The sequence below is a fragment of the Drosophila kikkawai genome, chromosome 2R (assembly GCF_030179895.1).
Source record: "Drosophila kikkawai strain 14028-0561.14 chromosome 2R, DkikHiC1v2, whole genome shotgun sequence".
Classification (NCBI taxonomy): Eukaryota; Metazoa; Arthropoda; class Insecta; order Diptera; family Drosophilidae; genus Drosophila; species Drosophila kikkawai.
This window is the reverse complement of record NC_091729.1, coordinates 11,931,778-11,950,343: the sequence shown is the minus strand read 5'-3', so window position 1 is coordinate 11,950,343 and position 18,566 is coordinate 11,931,778. Positions and strand designations below refer to the sequence as shown.

The 18,566-nt window shown below is 46.8% G+C and overlaps 1 protein-coding gene and 1 long non-coding RNA gene across 10 annotated transcripts; one reads left to right on the top strand and one right to left on the bottom strand.

The window, feature by feature from the left end:
* Positions 1-8: 8 nt before the first annotated feature.
* On the bottom strand, positions 9-18,432 carry Sin3A (SIN3 transcription regulator family member A). Of its 8 annotated transcripts, XM_070283599.1 has the most exons (13): positions 18,277-18,432; positions 17,854-17,960; positions 9,908-10,765; positions 8,540-9,837; positions 6,888-8,470; positions 6,288-6,600; positions 5,848-6,223; positions 4,969-5,489; positions 4,577-4,906; positions 4,307-4,513; positions 3,972-4,226; positions 1,302-1,739; positions 9-1,240 (listed from the first exon to the last, which is right to left on the bottom strand). In XM_070283599.1, exons 3-13 carry the CDS (start codon positions 10,395-10,397, stop codon positions 686-688), a joined length of 6,366 nt encoding a protein of 2,121 aa, XP_070139700.1. In that variant the 5' UTR covers positions 10,398-10,765; positions 17,854-17,960; positions 18,277-18,432; the 3' UTR covers positions 9-685. The 8 variants fall into 8 exon arrangements, with proteins under 8 accessions (XP_070139700.1, XP_017027025.1, XP_017027024.1 ...); XM_017171536.2 differs by having other exon boundaries at positions 17,854-18,432; XM_017171535.3 differs by lacking the exons at positions 17,854-17,960; positions 18,277-18,432 and adding an exon at positions 13,444-13,871.
* Positions 14,036-17,088, top strand: LOC108077999 (uncharacterized). 2 transcript variants are annotated; one of them, XR_011444411.1, is made up of 3 exons: positions 14,339-15,619; positions 15,734-16,385; positions 16,453-17,088. It is a non-coding gene; the product is annotated as an uncharacterized lncRNA (long non-coding RNA). The 2 variants fall into 2 exon arrangements; XR_001770822.3 differs by lacking the exon at positions 16,453-17,088 and having other exon boundaries at positions 14,036-15,619; positions 15,734-16,442.
* Positions 18,433-18,566: the final 134 nt, after the last annotated feature.

Below are 18,566 nucleotides of genomic sequence, written 5' to 3'. Positions count from 1 at the left end.
TTTTGCTATTCACTTTTGATAAACTTTCCGTTTTAATCTGCGCTCATTACGTTTTTACAACTTAACGATAGGTGAACTTAAGCACGTAAATAGTAATTAATAGGTATTCACAAGGAATTGTACAAGGTTTGTGTGGGTTTGTTTTGTTTCTGTTGTATAAAAATACGTTGTTACATGTAAAAGTAAAGGGCTTGATGTTTATAAAATCTTACTTGGCTAACAGACAAGTTCTGTATGGTAAATATTAGCACAACTGTCACTCGTTCAAAATATATATGGTTCTGACTCTTATTGGGACTTGCGATTGCATGATATAAGGTATGTGTTTTGTGTTCTTACACTCTAAAATCTAAAAGCGCTTCGAAAAAACAAAAGACGCGCTGCCGTGTACGTGCACTTTAAGCCTAAAATTAAGATTATACAAATTCTTATTTAGAAGCAAACCGTCTAAGATTAAATGACTTTTTGTACAATATGAAAAGGGAGTTTGCTTTCTTTCGATCAAATATCTCCCGTGCCCCATGCCAAGTCGATGTTGTGTGTTCGGTCGGTTTAGCTGCAATCTCGATGACCGCGTCCAGGAACTGGTATCACAATTAAAAACACAAACTTTCCATCGAATTCAGGCGTATTCACCGTCTCTCTATCGTCATGTGAATGCATCTGACCAGGCGGTCGCTACTGGTTAGCTCTCCATGGGTCGCACCTGTTGCAGTGCCTCTGCATTATTTGTGGTTGCCGATGCTGCAGCTGCCGCACTATTGCAATGTTGCTGCTGCTGCTGCTGGGGCGTTGCATTGGTCGGGGTGGTCGTTGAGTCTGCGCTCAAAATGCTGCCGCTGCTGCTGCTGTTTACAATGGTATGCCCCGAGCTCGAGCTTGAGGACACCGCTGAGGATGCCAGTGCAGCATTGGCCACCGGCGTCGTCGCACCCGGCGTTGTGGTGTTGTTGGTCGCTGTTGCTGCTGTTCCGCCACTCATCAGTCCGCTGGCCGAGCTGCTATGCACCACCTTGTACCGATTGTAGATGCGATACGGCGTCTTTGTGGTATCCTTCTGCGGCACTGTCTTTGTCTTGCTGGCCGCTCCCCAGCCGCTGGCGTTGATCTGATCCGGAGTCTTGCCCAGCAGCCAGTCAATGCAGTTCTGTTGCAGCTGCTCGCTAACGTGCTGCTGCAGCCACTTGTTGACAAAGGTCTGGAAGTGCGAGTACTTGGCCTGGGTGACGCGGTAGTGACTCTGTGAGAAGATAAATAATAATTAGAAATTTTTTTTTTTTCGTTTTTAAAGAAAAGCTCACCTTCTTGGCACGACGCACTGCATCGTACTTGAGTAGCTTGAGATTCTTGCTGGTCACAAAGCAACGCCCGTTGCTGGGGTTTGTGCTGATCTCGTCGCGATCATTAAAGGCATACTGCTCGGCCAGGCCCACCTGTGGGGCGCCGAGTCTCTCGGGCAACCGCTTGCCGCCGCTCCAGCTGTTGTTGTTAATATTATTGTTGTTGTTATTGTTATTATTGCTGCCGGCTGCCGAGTTGCCGCTCCCGCTGCTGCTGGAAATAGTTTCGCCCGAGTCATTTGCCTGGACTGTAGTCGTTGTTGCCAGCTCTGTGCGATTCCGCTTCTGCTCAAACAACTGACGCACTTGCTCCTCGTGCAGCTGCGACCGGCGCTTGTTGCGCAGCAAAAAGCGCGCCTTGCGAACTCCTCCACCGATTCCGCATCCCCTGTGCCCCAGCTGCAATGAGAATAATGCAAGAGTGAGTCTTTTATTGTGCATAATTGCGACAATTGCCAAAGCAATTGAAACGGCGGCAATACTCAGACATGCTCACAGAGAGTTTACGAGATTACGTTAAAAGCGGGTTACTGCGCTGTCTTTGTGTGTGGGTGGAAGTGTAGCATTACAAAACAGATAGAAAGACGACATATATATGGAACAACGAAACATGACAAGGTACAGAGTAAACCAAGGATGATGGGGGAGATGGGGGAAGAGGAGGAGGTACCAGTACCAGACCAAACATGGACGGGCAAAGGGGAATTACGATCGAAACACCTAAACACATATGCACAAAACAAACGAAAACGAAAAGCTTACGGACTAAGGTCTAAGGGAACTTAAGAGAGAAAGAGAGTTCTACAATGCGATGACTCACTTACCTTGCTTAAGCTTAGGTCTGCTCTAACCCCGAGAGAATCCCCCTCCCCCAAAACGCCCACCATCCCCCCCAATCTCTTTCAGTAACTTCCAATATGCATTTATGACTTTTTAATGGGCTGCTGCTGCTGGCTCCAGATATATATTTCTCAATTTCAATCTCCAGTAATGTCCACAACATTTGTAATTGTGTTTGTGTGTGTGTGTTAGCTAGGTTAATTTACAATTATCTCGAGTGTGTGTGTCTGTTCTTATTGCCTATATATAAAAATTATAACCGAATTTAAAAAAGACATTTGGCTTGGCTGCTGCTTCCTTTACAAAATTAGCTACTAATCTTGTTTACACAATAATACATACATAGACCAAAGGCATATAAAGAATAAGATGCGTAACGCCACAGCAAAAGAGAGCGATAAGACATTCTTTTGCGACAAAAAATAATATTGTCGAAGAAACGTCTCTTTTCCATAGTTTATTCGTACGATATACCAAAGTGAAAGTCTTTTTATCGCTCATATATCGCAAATTTAAGATATCGATTTATATATATGCGCGTTACACATCTTATTATTCATTTGGCTTTGCTTAGACCATGATTACCACTGTTAGCATTACGTTATGTACATTTAAAAACACGTCAATTCATCAATATTTACATACTCAACGCTCGCCACTAGCCACACACTGCCCAGAAACACACACCATTTACCCACTACTCTGATCCTGCTGCTCCTGCGATTCTCTCCAACTCTTTAATATAGACACAACACAAGGCAATAACAAAATCAGAGGGGAATATATGCAACAAGCGCGTGCCGCGTGCCTACGTTATTTAAATTGTTAACAACTATTTTACAATAAATGTTTGTTCTTATTGTGGATTGTGGATTGTATTTACTACTACACTTAATTGAGGTGAGCGCATTTTTTGGGTTTATGTTTCCTCATTTTGAGCTATTGTTATTGTTTACATTCAATGTGTGTGTGTGAGAGAGTGAGTGGGGTGTTTCGTGGGTGGTTGTGGCGGTTGGCGGTGAGGTGAAGTAGGTGTTTCGGTTTGTTCATATTTTCTTGATTATTTTAAGGTAATCAGACAAAAACAAATTGATTTCTTGTTGTTATTACTATTTCATTTTGCAATATGACTTTTTCTTCTGCTTATTATTCAATGAAATTATCAAAACTATGTTATTTCAAGCCTTGGAATTGACCTGGTACGAAAAAATAAATTGGAATAAAAAATGAGAGAAAAAGAATGCAAAAAAGCATTTAATTAGTGAGATATTTTCTTTTGTTTTCTTTTCATGTAAAGTTAGTTGGTTCGTATGCAAGAGAGTATTTTTTTTTTTTTTTAATGCATACGAAATGTGGCGGGCGGACGGGCGGGCGGCTGATTAATAAAAGTTGGCGTTGGCATGTTGATATATAAATGATACCAAAACGAAAGATATACATGAACAGAGAAATTAGTGAGGGGAAACAGCTGGCAAAATGAGGAGAGTAAAGGAGGAAATAATGGTAAAACAAAGTGCGACAGCGGTGGCAAAAGTTGATAGATAAACAACTGATATATACATGTATATACTAGGATAATTATATACAGATAGAGCCGGGGCGAGTAGGAGCAGGGCTTGTTGTGTACAGTGGACAACTCAGGAAACCAAAGACAAACATAAACAATCGAAATGAACAACGAAATACACAAAAACAACATGATTAACCACTCTCTTCAAGCACACACCACACACAAAGCTGTGTTCCGGTTCCAATTCCGGTTCCGGAGCTTCATCATCGCTGCTCACTCACCTCGGCATTATCTTCCTCCTCCTCCTCCGTTTTGATATCAGAGGATTCCGCAATATTGTCGTTGCCTAGCGCCGTACTCGAGCCAGCACTGTTCCCGCCGCCGCCGCCACTATTTCCTCCTCCGCTGCCTAGAGCAGGGTTTGCCAATCGTTCCACATATTTGCTAAACTTTTGGGCCTTTAAAGCAGTCGGTTTTTCCACTTCCTCGGGCTCAGAGTCGAGCAGCTCGATGGTTACGCGACAATCGATTTTGTACTGCAAATAAAGGTGTGTTTTTTGTTTAATTTCATCTCATCTTAGAATAATTAAAAGTTTCGGTTCAGAGTTCAACTTACAATGTACACCTTGAAGCAGTTCTCATCGTTGAGAATGCTTTCCGCCTTGCGCTGATACGACATCTCCCGATCGAAGGTCTTGTGCGCATCGCGGCAGAGTCCACCGGTGCTGCCACGGCGTTGCTCAGATCCATACAGCTCCACACAATCCAGGGCGGCCCGCTCTGTCACACAGTATTGCAGCTGGCGAACGGCATTCGATACAACCTGGGGGGGAGGAAAGCCATGGGTCATTCTCATGTCATTGATAGTTTAATCTTCAACACTTACCTTGTCCAGCGTGAAAGAGATGTACGCATAGATGCCGAACATTTCCCGCATGGTATCCTCGAATGTATTAGAGTCCATATTGCCATCCAGTACGTTCTTCAGCATGTCGAGGAAGGTGGGATAGTAGTCCTCCACTTGGATGTCCGGCTTAGGCTTCAGCCTTAGCGCTGTGGCTGTACTCTCCCTTCGGTTCACCCGGCAACGCTCCTCCTCGATGGCTAGCAGGCGTGCCCGCTCGTACATCACGTGCAGGCGTTCGCAGAGGATCGCATGTAGCCGCAGGAACAGATACCAGTTGTTGTTGGCAAAGAAGAGCGAGTATGATTCATCCTGGTTTCATGGAGATTAAAGATATTAACGATTCTTATGAAGGAAATATACTTAACACTCACATCGTGCTGGCCTTGTGCATGCGGGGGCAACAGCTTGGGATGAACAAAGTCTGTCGGATTCTCCAGCTTAATTTCCACATCGCCGCTAGTCGCTGCTGCTGCTGGCTCTTGAGCTCCTCCACTGGTGCTGCTACCAGCTCCATCTTCTCTATGGGCGGAAAGGGGTTCTTCCTTGGCCTTTGCCTCGGAAGCGGAGGACGCTGAAGACGACGACGCCGCCGCTGCTGCTGCTGCTGCCGCCGCTGTGGACGTCGATGGGGTCGCATCGTCCACGGACGTCGCCGAACTTGATGTTCCGGTCGTCGCCGTCCCACTTGATGATGCCTTGGTGTCGTCAGTCTCTTTCTTAATCCCCGCCGGCGTGCCACTAGTGCTGCTAGCATTGCTGCGCGCCGGAGAGTTGCCTTCGCCCTTGGCATTCCGTGTCGCCGTCGACGACGACTCTGTGCGACTAAGGGGCGAGCTGGTAGTGGGTGTGTCCACCTCCATTTTCGTATTGTCATCTACCAAAAATGGAAAGGCTATATAGAAAACAGCGAATGCACAATTGGATTGTCGATGTGGGTCAGAGGTGAGTGGTTGGTGGTGCATTGCAGTCCAGTGTTTGGGTTATTCAATTACATATTTGTCGTGTGTGTTACGTTACAATAATTTTTGGTTGCAGTATAAAAAGAAGAAAAAAGAAACGAAAAACATTCACTATGTTAATAAAAATACAAATCGAGCGAGCTATAATTACATTAAATACAGTTTCTAGTTTGAAATAATAATAATAATAATGTGTGTTAGGTGAGTTTGTTTTTTATTTCAATAATTTTTTGTTAGCCAAGTGTTAACTACCAAAAGTGTGTGAAAGTGTTTCAATTATCTCAAACTTACCGTCATCCCGCTCATCGTCGCTCAGCGGCTGCCGCGGCGCAAAGAAGAGATCAGGCACAAATTGTCGGATGATCTGCTTGATCTTCTGTTTCTCCTGCTTCTGGATTCCCGTCTGTCGCTTGACATGATGAATCAACAGATTAGCGGCATCGTCCAGTATTGTCTTGTCTTTGTAGGACAGCACCAGATGCGGTCCCGCCGGCTCCATGGCATCGTCCTCCTGATCGTGCCGTTCATCGTACAGCGTTTCGATCTCGTTGAACAGACTCTTGGAGCGCAGGGCCTTCATGTCGTTGGGCTTGAAGTTGATGGCTTGGTGATCGAGAGATTTGAGGTAATACTTCTCGTTCTGTTCCCGCCATTGCCGGTTAAAGGTCTGTAAATGCAAGTAAATTAATGAAATTAAATGTATTTTTGGAAATTAACAAGGATTCACTTACCTTTTGCGCTTCCCGCCACTCCTCCTCCTTGACTTTTAGCCGCTTCAACACAATGGGCACTGCCACGGAGGGGTTCTTCTTCATGCCCTGGATTATCTCGCCCGACTTGTCGCCATAGATGCGATGAATCGCCCGCTGGTGTATCGTTTGAGATGTGCCACCCAGATGGTCGTCCAGATGAAACTTGGCCAGCTCTTCGGTGGACATGCGGGACATCCTCTTTTGCACATTCTCCAGCACGCGAATGGTGGCGCTGTTCACCTCAATGACCAGATCCAACTCGAAGCGCTCGTCCTCCGTTCTGTGAATATTCCTTTTGTTTAGAGTGTGCGCAATTGGTTAATTCCAAATAAACGAAAGCCAAAGAAAAAGGAGAAGGAAGAAGGTCCAACACAAACAACAAACAAAGAGGACAATCAAAGTTGCGGTTTAAACATAAAAAACATAAAGACGGTGTTTAAAAATATTTAATATAATGGAAATTAATTTAAACCGCAGCTTTGAGGTCCCAAAAACAAAAAACAGAAAACAGTAACAGAAAGGAAACTAAAGAACCAATAGAATGTGTGGAGAAGAGGTAGTTGTGGTAGTGATTCTCACCTATATATCGTTTCCTCAAACTGCGTCTTCCGCGACGTCACAAACGTGGAATCCTCGCTGGCCCACGTAGGGAAGGAGACCCACTTGTCGTTGAGCACCTCCCGACAGAGCGCCGTCCGACCGCTGCACTTCTTCGGCACCGTAGACTGCGGCAGGGCGCAATAGGAGGCGCCCAGTCGCTTACACGATGATAAATCCACATCCTGGACGTACTCAGCGGCACTCTGGTGGCCTCGATCATGCGAGCTGCTATTGCTGCTACCGCCACCGCCCTGGGATCTTTGAGTGGCGGCCAGGGGCATGCCGTCAATTAAACCCGCCTGACCACCAACAGGCGGTCCCAAAAAGTCGGTGAACCATCGCAAAAGGTCCGGGAACTTCATGAGGAATGGCGAGACAAGGCCCAGCAGTTCCGTTTTGGATACGATTTCTTGGTTGAACAGCGTCAGGCATCGCAAGAAATTGTCGTAGACCTCGGGACTCCTCAGTGCCTTCCGCACCTTGTCAAAGAAAGCGGCATCGGAGATGGTGCACTTGCTGGATGCCTCCGAGAAGCTGACGTCCCGGCAATAAGGCTTCGGTCGCTTGGCAGGCGGTGCTCCGCTGGCGTAGTGTCCGGCCAGGCCGTCGTCGCCGCCTTGCCTTCTCGTTGCCGAGGCGGAATTATGTTGCTGTTGGCCAACGGGCAACGGCGGCGTGGCGTAGCTTATGCCCGGCGAACTGCGATCAAGGGAATTGTCCGACAGGTGCGGCGGCATGGAACCAATTACCGAGGTGATGCCATAACTGGGCGACTTCTTGGCATTGTGGCCGCCATGCGACAGATTCTGATTGGGAGCATGGCCCACATACTTCTGGACATGATGATTGTTGCGATGATGATCCTTCTCGTAGGCAACCATGACACTGGCTCCCGCACCCGGTCGTCCTAGGTTTGCGCCCGCCGGAGTTCCGCCAACCAGATGATGATGGTGACCTCCCACGCCGGCGCCTCGCTGGTGTGCCTGCTGCTGCTGCAGACCCGTGTGATGATAGTCCTTCTCGTAGAGCATATCGTTCCTGGACGTTGCATTCAGGCCCGAGCCAATTACATGATTCTGTTGCTGCTGCTGATTGTTGTTGTACGTCTTGATGCTGACGCTGGTGTTGACCGCCGACAGATTGCCAATGGCCGCTGCATGAGCACTATTGTCGATCTGCGGTAGATTTGTAGCGCCGCCACCCAAATGGAGAGGGGAACCACTGGGCGCTGGCGATGCGGATGACATTGTAATGTGTGCTCCGCCGCTCAATGTGGCAGTCGGCCGCTGCTTTCCATGATCATTGTGCACTGCTGATGCCGCCGACTTGGACATGTACTGTCCGGACTGATGATTGGTGGCATCTGGCAAAAACTGGCCGAATTCCCTTAGCAAATCCTCATCCTGGCCAAAGAGCTTGGCCACTTGCGTGTACACTTCCTGCTCGGTGAGCATTTTGCCCTGGTTCAGACTGCCCTCCTTCATAACCTTCTGCTCCTTTTGATAGGCATGCAGGATCTCCAGGAATTTCTTGTACTTGGCCGGTTGGTTCTGGAAACGGTTCTGCGATCCGAGAGATAAAAGTAACAAATTAGTACAAAAATGGCTGCATAAATGTGAGATGAACCTTACCTTGATCTTATTTACATAGGTTATGGCGTGATTGAACTCCACCGGCTGATTCTGCTGTCCCGTTTCGCCCAGGAGAATCGATTGGTGCGCCTGCTGGATGTGATGCAGATTGTGCTGGGCCGCTCCGGCTCCACCTCCGCCGCCCCCGCCGCCGTGAGGACTAAGTTCGCTCAGGGAATTTGGCGTCGGTGGTCCGCCCACCACAATACTAGCGGCGGCAGCGGCTGAATTTGCGGTGGCCGGTGCCGCCGAAACTGCCACCTGACCCGTAGGCGTGATGGTCGCCCTTTCACGATCCCTTGAGTAATTTTGCGGCATATTGTGCGCCGATACAGAGATGGGGGGCACAACAGCAGCTGGTGCCGGCGAGTTGGTGACACTCACGTGAACATGACCGCCGCTTGGGGACTGCGACTGCGGTGGCGTTGCATGCTGCTGCAGGGCATGTATTGTGGTCTGGGTGAGCGACGCTCCACCATGGGTCATCAGATTCACAGCTCCAGACTGGATCTGCGCCACGGCTGCTGCGGCCACAGCGCCAGCTCCCGTGGTCGGTGTAAGAGTTGCTGCATTAGACGCTGTCTTTATGGCGACATGTCCGGAGGCACCTGCCATCGGACTGCTTCCGGTGAGCATGTGCACCGTTCCCGTGCTCGAGGGTGCTCCCGGTGGTGAGGGCATCGAAACCACGGGCACTGAACAGCCAAGGGCATCCGAATGTATTTCAATTTTGTAGCCCGGCGGAAGGAACATGTTGAAGCCATAGATCAGCTCCGTATGCCCCTTAAAAAGCGTAGAGACACGCTCTATAACGCCAGGCGTGTCGATGCAGTGCGACTTGAACTCCTTCATGATGTCGAGGAAGTTGTTGTAGATCTGCGGCTGGTCCGCATACTGATACTTCACCTGGTCCAGATAACTGAGAGCATCTTCCACCTTCAAACGTGGAGTGGCGCTGCCCGATTGTCCTTGCGGTGGTGTACTTGCACCCCCGGCAACGCTGTTGGCCGACACAGACGATGGTGGCGTTGGTACGGTAACCAGCGACGCTTGCTGAACGGTCTGCTGCTGTTGGGCCATCGTGGCCAGATTGCCAACGGCACTGGCCACCGTCTGTGTGCCGCTGATTGTGCGCTGACGGATTGGGCCCGTTTGTGAGCTGCTGGAGACGGTCTGTGCGTTGGCAGGATTTGTGGCTCCTGCTCCGGCTCCAGTTACATGGATCTGTACTGTGTTGGCGCCATCCGCTGTGCTGGCCTTGAGAGTTCCACCCGCCTGAATGGAGGCCACGCTATACGCTGTGGAAGAAAGAAGAGGCACACATGAGTAAGATGCATTTCATCAGAGGGTGAAAATAGCAATACTTACAGGTGGTATACTGCAATGTTTGGGTGCCTGTGCTGCCCGTGGAAACGACAACGCCTCCGGCTCCACCAACTCCTCCCACAGTCACCTGGGCACCGGCTACCACAGGTCCGCCTCCAGCTCCAGTATTGCTGCTGCTGTCCACAATCGCACTTGTGGTCTTTAGGTTGGTGGCCGTCGGTGTGGTGGACGGCAAATAAGCAATAGTCTGGGCTCCCCCATGTTGTGGAGTGAGGATGCGATGGTGAATGGAACCAATGCCACTGATAGTTGCGCTGTGGGCTCCGGGCAACACCGTTCCTATGGTCACACCCGCTGTATTAACACCGACATTGGTTGTATTGCCACCGCTGCCGGTCGGTGGTCCTCCACCGGTCACGCCGACGACTCCCACACCGACACCAACTCCAACACCGACTCCTACTCCTCCGGGAACCGGGGGACCGGGTCGTGTGCCGAACTGCACCTCGTCGACACGGGTGCGTTTCATCATCTTATCGTCTTGCTTAGTGCTCGGAGCTTCTAGTGCTGCTCCTGTTCTTGCCTGAACCTGGCTGAACCCTCTGTGTGTGTGGTGGCTCCCTGCTGGCCAAGTGCAAGGACGGTGGGATGCTCTATGAGCGTATGTAGTATGCAACGAACGGTCGGGGTCGCAACTCTTGGTCTTGGACTGCTCGTGGCTGCGACATATGTTGTCTATGCATTTGGTCGCCCCGCCAGCGGCAAATACACTTGATTTTTAAATGTAGAGAGATGGGATGGATTCACACCCTCCCGACTATCTCCTGCAGCTTCGCTTATAGATTTCCTCTGGCACGTGTGGCTCCTCTTTGTCTCCGGATTTTACTTTGGTGGCTTTCACTGCAAGTGGAGAAAAAATGTTGTATAAGACGTGAGTTGGTAACAATTTCAGTAGATTTTAATGTGTTTAAAATAACTTTTACATTTTTCCCCTAAAACAGAAATACTGGTTTGCAAATACCTCACACACATGATTGATCAATACCGTGTCTATATATCTAGTTATATCTATCTAAAATAAAACGATTGCACACATTCCAACGGAAAGGTAAAGCAAACACAGGCCCCAATGGAATTCTTCTGCCGTATCAAAAAAAAAAACTACCGAGTGGAAATGGGATGTCTTTGTATTGGAAGCGCGGTGGAGAGAAAGGTGATGAATAGGAGGAATGGAATGGTGGAGTAATAACAGCACGACACAATGGAAGGAGATCGAAGTGGAAGTTAGAGAATCGGTGGTGGTGGAGAGAGTAAGTTGAAGAATATCCAAGGAGAGTGGAAGTTAAGTAGAGTTTCGTGTGTACGTGCAACCGGAATAGGGCGCGCACTTTTGTTATTGCTTTTCATCGGTACAGTAAATACTACCTAAGTGAGCTTTTGTATACACCTTCAAATGAGGATTGGTGCGTGTGTATGCGATGGATGTGGAAGAAGGTGCCAAATGCCCCATGCACGACATCGGCTTGCATAGAATTCACAGTACACATACACACATTTAGCAGGCAGAACCAACATATTTATATATGTACACCGATACCGCCAAGGGGGTTGAGCGGGGGGAGTATGCCTGGTACATATTCTGTATCTACAACTTACAAGAAGAAGAGGCAGCCGCAGCAGCAAACGCAACAATGCAAAGGTGGTGGTGCCGCTGCTGCTTCTACAAAGTGGTAAAGGTGGTGGTGGTGGTGCAGCCACAGAGAAGAGAGCGCTCGAGAGAGAGTGCCGCATTTGTTGTTGAGGCGCAGTTGATATAGCTGATTTTTTTAAGGTATTTCACCCGTTTGGGGCCAACAACAACTCGACACATACACGCACACACACACACTCTCACGTAAACTCGTATTTGGCGGGCATTCGAGAGAGTGAAAGAGAACTTTGGAGAGAGCACAAGAGTGCGCAGGGCAGGAGAGTATGTAAATACAAGTTGAATGGAAACCGCCTCGAGGATCAATGCTTCTCCAAGTTGATGAAATAAGCGAACTCGGCCCACAGCTGCCCCCCTTAAGCATTTGTAAACAAATATTGGACCACACAACCAGTACAGCCGCACAAAAGCTCTATCACGAAGCTTCGCTCTCTCGCGGTTCCTTTCTCTCCATCTCTCCCACCACCACCAAATGTCCTTATGGAGAAAAATAAGGTAAAAGAAGTTGCTTATGCTGCTACTACTCTCCATTCCCGCTCTCAACTGCCTTTCTTGTTGTTGTACTTTTTGGACCCGCCATCATCACAGTTGCCAGTGCATACCAAACACAGTCCGAGCGTGTTTGTGAGAGAGGCTCCAACAACACACAAAATTGGGGCGTTGTGTGCGTGTGTGTGTGCTTTGGGGAGACATGTGGGCAAATTTTCCCTCCATTTTTTTTTTTCAGCCCGCTCTATTACGTGCACACGTATAATGTTATCTTATCTGTTTTGTTATGTGTATACACAGCAAGCACAATACACAGAGAATACGCAGCACAAAAGGTAGACAGCGGAAAAATATGCAAAAATGGTTAAGGCACTATTTTCTTATTTTTTCGCACTCCTGAGTATGTACAAATGCATATTTTTTAATCAGCGGCGGCGACTGCAACGAATCATCAGTCGGTGTTCCCTGAATGCGCGAATTAATATTTGTGTAGTTTTTGTATTACTTTCTTACACTCACACAAGAAACACGGATCACACACAGTCGCAGTCTGGCGCTGCGCTATTAATAAATTTTGCAAATAAAACATATGGATGTGTATAGAGAAAGATGTACAAAATAGCTAAGGCACACACGTATTTGTATATATATAATATATATACTATTCAGATTCAGGCTGTGGAAGAACGTTTTGTGTAAAATAAAAACGGAATGAAAAGGCGAAGCAGGAACAACAAACGGATAGCAAGAGCAAGGAGATGAAGACGAAGAAACTGAGCAAGAGCAAGAAATGATGCTCTCATTGTGCCGTGTGGAGCTCTGGGCAATATTATTCAGTGCTGGGAGCCATTTAAATGCACACACACACACTCTGGCACTCGACTCAACTCTCGCCAGTACATGCGAATGGCGCATCAAAGCAAAAGTCGAGATAAGCGCACGAACTGAGCAAAGAACGAATCAACGAACGAAAATAAAACGACACTACGTTGAAAAAATACAGTCAGTTCATAAGCAAGCCAAAAGCAATGGTTCAAAACGTTCGACTGTGTGTGTGAGTGGCTCTCCTCTCCACCCTCGTCCGAGTGTGTGTAAGTGCGAGCGAGAGCAGCCGCAGAAGCAACACAAACAACAACCACGTCGACGACGGCGACGACTTTTTGTCTGTGCGCCTTCTATATGTATTCGCTGGTTCTGTGCGACTGTGTGTGTATGTACATAAACCAATTGAAATTGACCTAACCTAAAAATGTTGTATTTTTCACAAGTTTCAGTAGCACGAACTTAGTTTGATTTCCCCTGCAGCACCAAGTGCACTTGAAGGATGTTTCCCTGCATCATCTAACACCACGCCCCCACCGCCCCCGCCCAAGGCACTTACATCAGCAATAAGCAGTAGAGCTTCGTCGGTTGATATTTGGGCTGTATGTATATTCGAAATGTGTATGTATGTACCGTAGGTATATTTACTACAAACTGCCGTTCGTTTCGTTTCGGCTGGGCTTGTGTTATTGGAAACTTTCACGTTTTACGCAGTATTAGCACTTGCAACTATTTTTCCCACTCACTTCCAACCGAAATTTTCACCTTTTTTTCTCTGGCTCTGACTTGGCTCGAAAGTTAATTAGTTTTTCCAGGTTTTGGCTTAGTTTTCTACTACTTCCGGATCACCACTGTACACTATTTATCTTCAGACGACTTTGCGCGACTTGATACAATTTTTCTCGGTAGATTTACACTGCTATTCACACAATTTTGGCGAGAAAACGTTTTCGTACATCTTAACGCCGCCGCAAACATTTTCGATTAAACGGCGAGCTGACGACGGCCAGTATGTCGGAGTCAGCACAGTGCTGCCCTGTGAGCTATTTTATTGCTAGATCTAGCTGCTTCGAAACTGCACTTCCTGGATCATGTTGTGATATGCTGGTATATGAAATTCAAGCTATTTTATCTATTGGATACCTCGGGCATTCACAAAGTAGTTCTGTGGGATAGTTTCATGTACTCAAATCCCCATAAATGTTAGCAGACTTAAATTTTTGCGTAGCTATTTCTAGCTTTTTTCACATCGTTAATTTAACCCATAGAATACTGGCAACACTGGCCAGCAGAGCGATAGAGAGCGGAGAGCGCGTGAGAGAGACCTTGCTTTATATATTGCATAAAGTTTGCTCTCCGAGGTCTGTGTGTGTTGGTGCCGAAGAGCGTGCGAGAGAGACGAGAGAGGAGTGCGCGCGCACAGTGTTGCTTTGGAATTCATTTTCTGTCGCCTCGGTTGCTGCCTCACAGCTCGCAGCTAAAACAGGGTGGCAACTCAGCGGCGCAACAACCAAAGGCCTCCGGACTCGCACATTGAAAACGCTGCAGTTGCGTTGTTGCTGCTGCTGCGAGGCAATAAAAATAGTACATAAAACAGCCAGCACACACAATCTTCCTGCGGCTGTTAATTTTCCTGGAAAGAGACGTCTCCCGCATGCTATTCAACTAAAAATGGCGCCTAGAATTTGGATAAGAAAAGAATGTGTTCAGAGCGGCGCGACGGGAAGCTTACGTAAGTGCAAAAAGCACCAACAAGGCAGTGGGCGTGCGAAAGAGCCGGCACTAGAGCTGCGAAAACAAGTCGGCAAGAAAACAGGGTGCTCCGCACTCGCACAGCATAGCGCCACACAACGCGATCCCCCAAGTAGAGTGCCGTCCCCCTGTATACGCCATGAGAGAGCGAACGGCACTCAAACAGACGCACTTGTATATACAGGAGGAAGCGACGTCGGCAGCGCTGTCCGGCACTATTGCAGTACATAATGAAATCGACAAAACCGAAAATCAGAAACCAAACGGACCACTAGCGGGCTACAACTCTGCCACGGTTACAGTTTGCCGCAGCGAGCACACAGACGCAGCACACTCATGCACTCCTACATCCACCTCGCTCACGCACACACACAGCGACGCGTGCGTGTGGAGAGCGGCGGAGGCAGAGTCGTCGGCGGCGGTGCCAGGAAAGAAAACCCGAAAAAAGGCCAAGCAAAGTGCATCTCACCATGACAATGGCGGAAGAGCTGCGGAACCATACCCACTCGCCGTTGTCGTTGTCGTCCGTAAAAAACACATGTTCGCATCTGAATCCGAATTCGGCAACCGCCTCCTTCCTTCGCAGGCGAAAAAAATCTGTATACGCGAAAAGTTTAGCTGCTAAAAATCGGTTTGGAGTGTGGAAGGGGAATTGATGGCATGGAAACCTTGCAGTTATTGATTCGCCTCGCTCATTGCGCAATGAAATGCAGCGGGGGCGGAAACAGAAAGAGAGAAAGGTTCGACTAAGCGTTAGAGAGCAGGGAGAGCGCTGGCTCTCTCTCCGCAAGGCACCTGCAGCGGCGGTGGCGTTAGGAAATGCAAATCACAAGTGCCCAGCCAAACGAGGAGCTGCTGGCTGCTTCCAGCCTCGAAAGTTCAAAGTTCACATGCAACGCGACGCGGTGCAGCGCATGTCCACCGACACAGTGCACCGAGTCCCTGGACTGCAGGCAGCTCGGACTTCCAGACGCCGCAGGAAGGTTTGTTTGCCTTTCCATTTGGGTATTATTGATGTTTTCCTTTTTTTTTTACTGGTGTTTCGACAATGCCAGGTGGTTTCTCGCATGTTCTAATTATCCCTGTGCTAATTTCAGATGGCGCTGCCCTGCCTTGGCTTGGAATGTATTAAATTGCGCTGAGGAATGGATTCAATTCTTAGAAGTAACAAACACTACAACACATACAGCTGAACGAAGCTAAATATTATTAACGCTGATCGAGGAAAATTGAGGATTTTGCGATTGGGATGTGTTGTGTTCCGGCAAAAAAAATTTATGTAATTGCCAATTAGTTTGGCGTTTCGTACGTGGTCAGCGAATTATCAGATATATATTTGTTTCCCACCTTTGTCACCTGATTTATTAGTTATTGCACATAGAGACACGTGATAAGTACGAAATTCAAAAAATTCAAATGAACAATACCTAAAATTTGAATGGAAAGATTTTTTGTATTCTAAAAGAATATGACTTAAAATTTGTACTTGGAGAAGCAACAAAATTTTGGAGGTATAAGAGAATCTATGCTAACATAAGCCATCAAATTTGGCTCCATTTCCAACGTTTATCAGGAGGTTTACAACAAATGTTGTGATTTTAGACACTTGACCCGTCACAAAAAATTAGATATTCAAAATTTCAATTCATTTATGAAAATTACAATGATTTACAACTTATATCTGACATTTTGGTCAGATTAAGTTATAAATGTGGAACTCATGGAAAGGTTTAACAACAAAGACTGATTGTAAGTTATTTTGATACAATTTTACTATGAATACAAATAAAATGTTCTACATTCCCATTAATACAAGGGTAATAACTCGAAACTTCACCACAAGTCATGCGCCAGTTAACTCAGACTGAGCGTTTGTGCTTGGGATTGTGGCTAATATCAAGTTCAAGACTTGTTCGTTTTGGCCTCTGCGAGGCAAAAGACAATTGCAAATTCCAGATTGCGGCGAACAATCGGTTTGGCGACGCGGCAAGTGTTGTGGTGTTTCTCGGGAGAAAGATCGAGAGAAGTGGAGAGCGGATACTGCCAAAACAAATACTGTGAAATGTGCTTTACTGTCCGTGTGTGTGTGTTTGGGGAGAGTTTTAAGATTTTGAGCTTCGAGTTCGGGAGAAGTAACTTGTTTTTCAAGTTTTCAAACGACCAGAAAAGCACGCAATCCACTCCACAAGCTCAAACCAGACTCGAAAAAAAGGCCAGCCAACAAACTTGATGCGCTTCATAAAGAAAATTTTTGGGGGAAAACGAGAAAAGCACAAAAGACTTGCTTGTGTATCCGTGTGTGTGTGTGCCTCAATTGGACCCCACAGAAGCAGTGAGCCCGATTTCAACGAATTATTTAATTAGAATCAACAGAATATTACAACAACAAAAAATGTAGCAAATTGAAGGCTGAATCGCTGTCTCGCTCACCTTGTACACAAACACTCAAACACGGATCAGGTAGCGCTGCCAACTTGTTTTTGGGTACTCTTATTTACAAAATTAAAATCGTTAGAAATTGACTTTGATTGAGTTATTTTATTAAATATGAATTTTATGTATCAGTTTCAAGCGAGTTGGCAGGACCCGAGGCAAAGGAACGCAACAATAACAAAAGGTGAGCGCGGCAAACACAACGACTCTCACACATACAGCTGCGTGTTTTGATTGCGTTGCTGTGTGAGTGCCTTGCGTCATTGTTGTTGCTGTTCTGAATACCTTTTCCTTTCTTATATTTTTTATATTCTCCGTGTTTCTTCCCTGTTGTCTTTTATCAATTTGAAGCAGAGACAAAAAAGGCCACACACACATGGGCCAACAGATGGCGGAACTTTAATTTATGTACATATGCATTATGTACGTAAATATATCAGAAAATGCGATAAGAAAGCTGTCCACTAATGTACACAATGGCACACAATAATTAAGACTGTAACTGTAATTAGCGCGGTCGGTTGTCATTGATAAAAGCCACTTTCTAACCTCCAAGGACCCCGGGAAATAGGGTAAATATTATTCAGACGAGTTAGAGTGTCGCGAAACGGACCAACCGCAACGAATGCATACTCTCGATGTGATTAATGCCACTGGAACCGCTCAGCGTAATCAATTTGGGGCCAATTGAGGTTATGCACGAATACGTATATTCACCCACTCACTCACACCAAGCAGACAAGGGCGCGCACTTTATTGTTGTACTCGTAATTATTCTACGTACCTGGAAAAATATTTGGAGCTCTCCTCGTCGGTTTTAACACGATTTTGGGCTTTTCACTTGTGCAAACTGGCAGATTTCTTTAAAATTTTCTCAATTATTACTTTCAGCTGCTAGTGGAGCAATGGGGTAGAAGAGAGAGAGAGAGGATAAGCGCGTGAGTTTCTTCTTCTTCTACTTCTTACATTTGCAACAAACACATGCAAACACTCGGCACACACACCACGCGCGCACACATGCACTCGAAATCGATTTTATGCTGCGATTGCGATGCCCCAAACGCCCACGACTCTTCTTCTATATGCCCCTTTCGTTACTTTTTGCAGGCAATGCACGTAAATCTACACTAGTGCCTAGTTTATTCATTAAAAACTCTACAGCTGTACACGCACACACACACGATTTCGCGGCTGCCTATATACATACATAACTATGTATTACGGGCCCGTGTATGTTATGTACTAAACACCGCCATGAAATTACATTGCCGCAGAGAGGTGGATTAACTGGCGCGCTGTTTTAACACTGATTTATGTTGACTCTGGTGTTTAAATTTAATTAGTCGCACAGCCGTGGAAAATGACCAGCAAGTTACAATAACAAAGATCAGTGCTGCCAGATGCAAATTTGGTCTTTTCCCTAAATAATCTCAAAAAGTTTGTCCCTAAATTATCTTTAACTTTAGCCAAGTTCTCAATCTTCTTAATCGTAATCGA

What these genes read in the sequence shown, in the direction of transcription:
- Sin3A (XM_017171536.2), bottom strand. Translation starts at nt 10,397, where the DNA reads ATGATGAAACGCACCCGTGTCGACGAGGTGCAGTTCGGCACACGACCC. An exon ending in ATGCACAAGGCCAGCACGAT is followed by an intron (nt 4,907 to 4,968) that starts GTGAGTGTTAAG and finishes CCATGAAACCAG; the next exon opens with GATGAATCATACTCGCTCTT. An exon ending in AGGAGGAAGATAATGCCGAG is followed by an intron (nt 1,740 to 3,971) that starts GTGAGTGAGCAG and finishes TTCTCATTGCAG; the next exon opens with CTGGGGCACAGGGGATGCGG.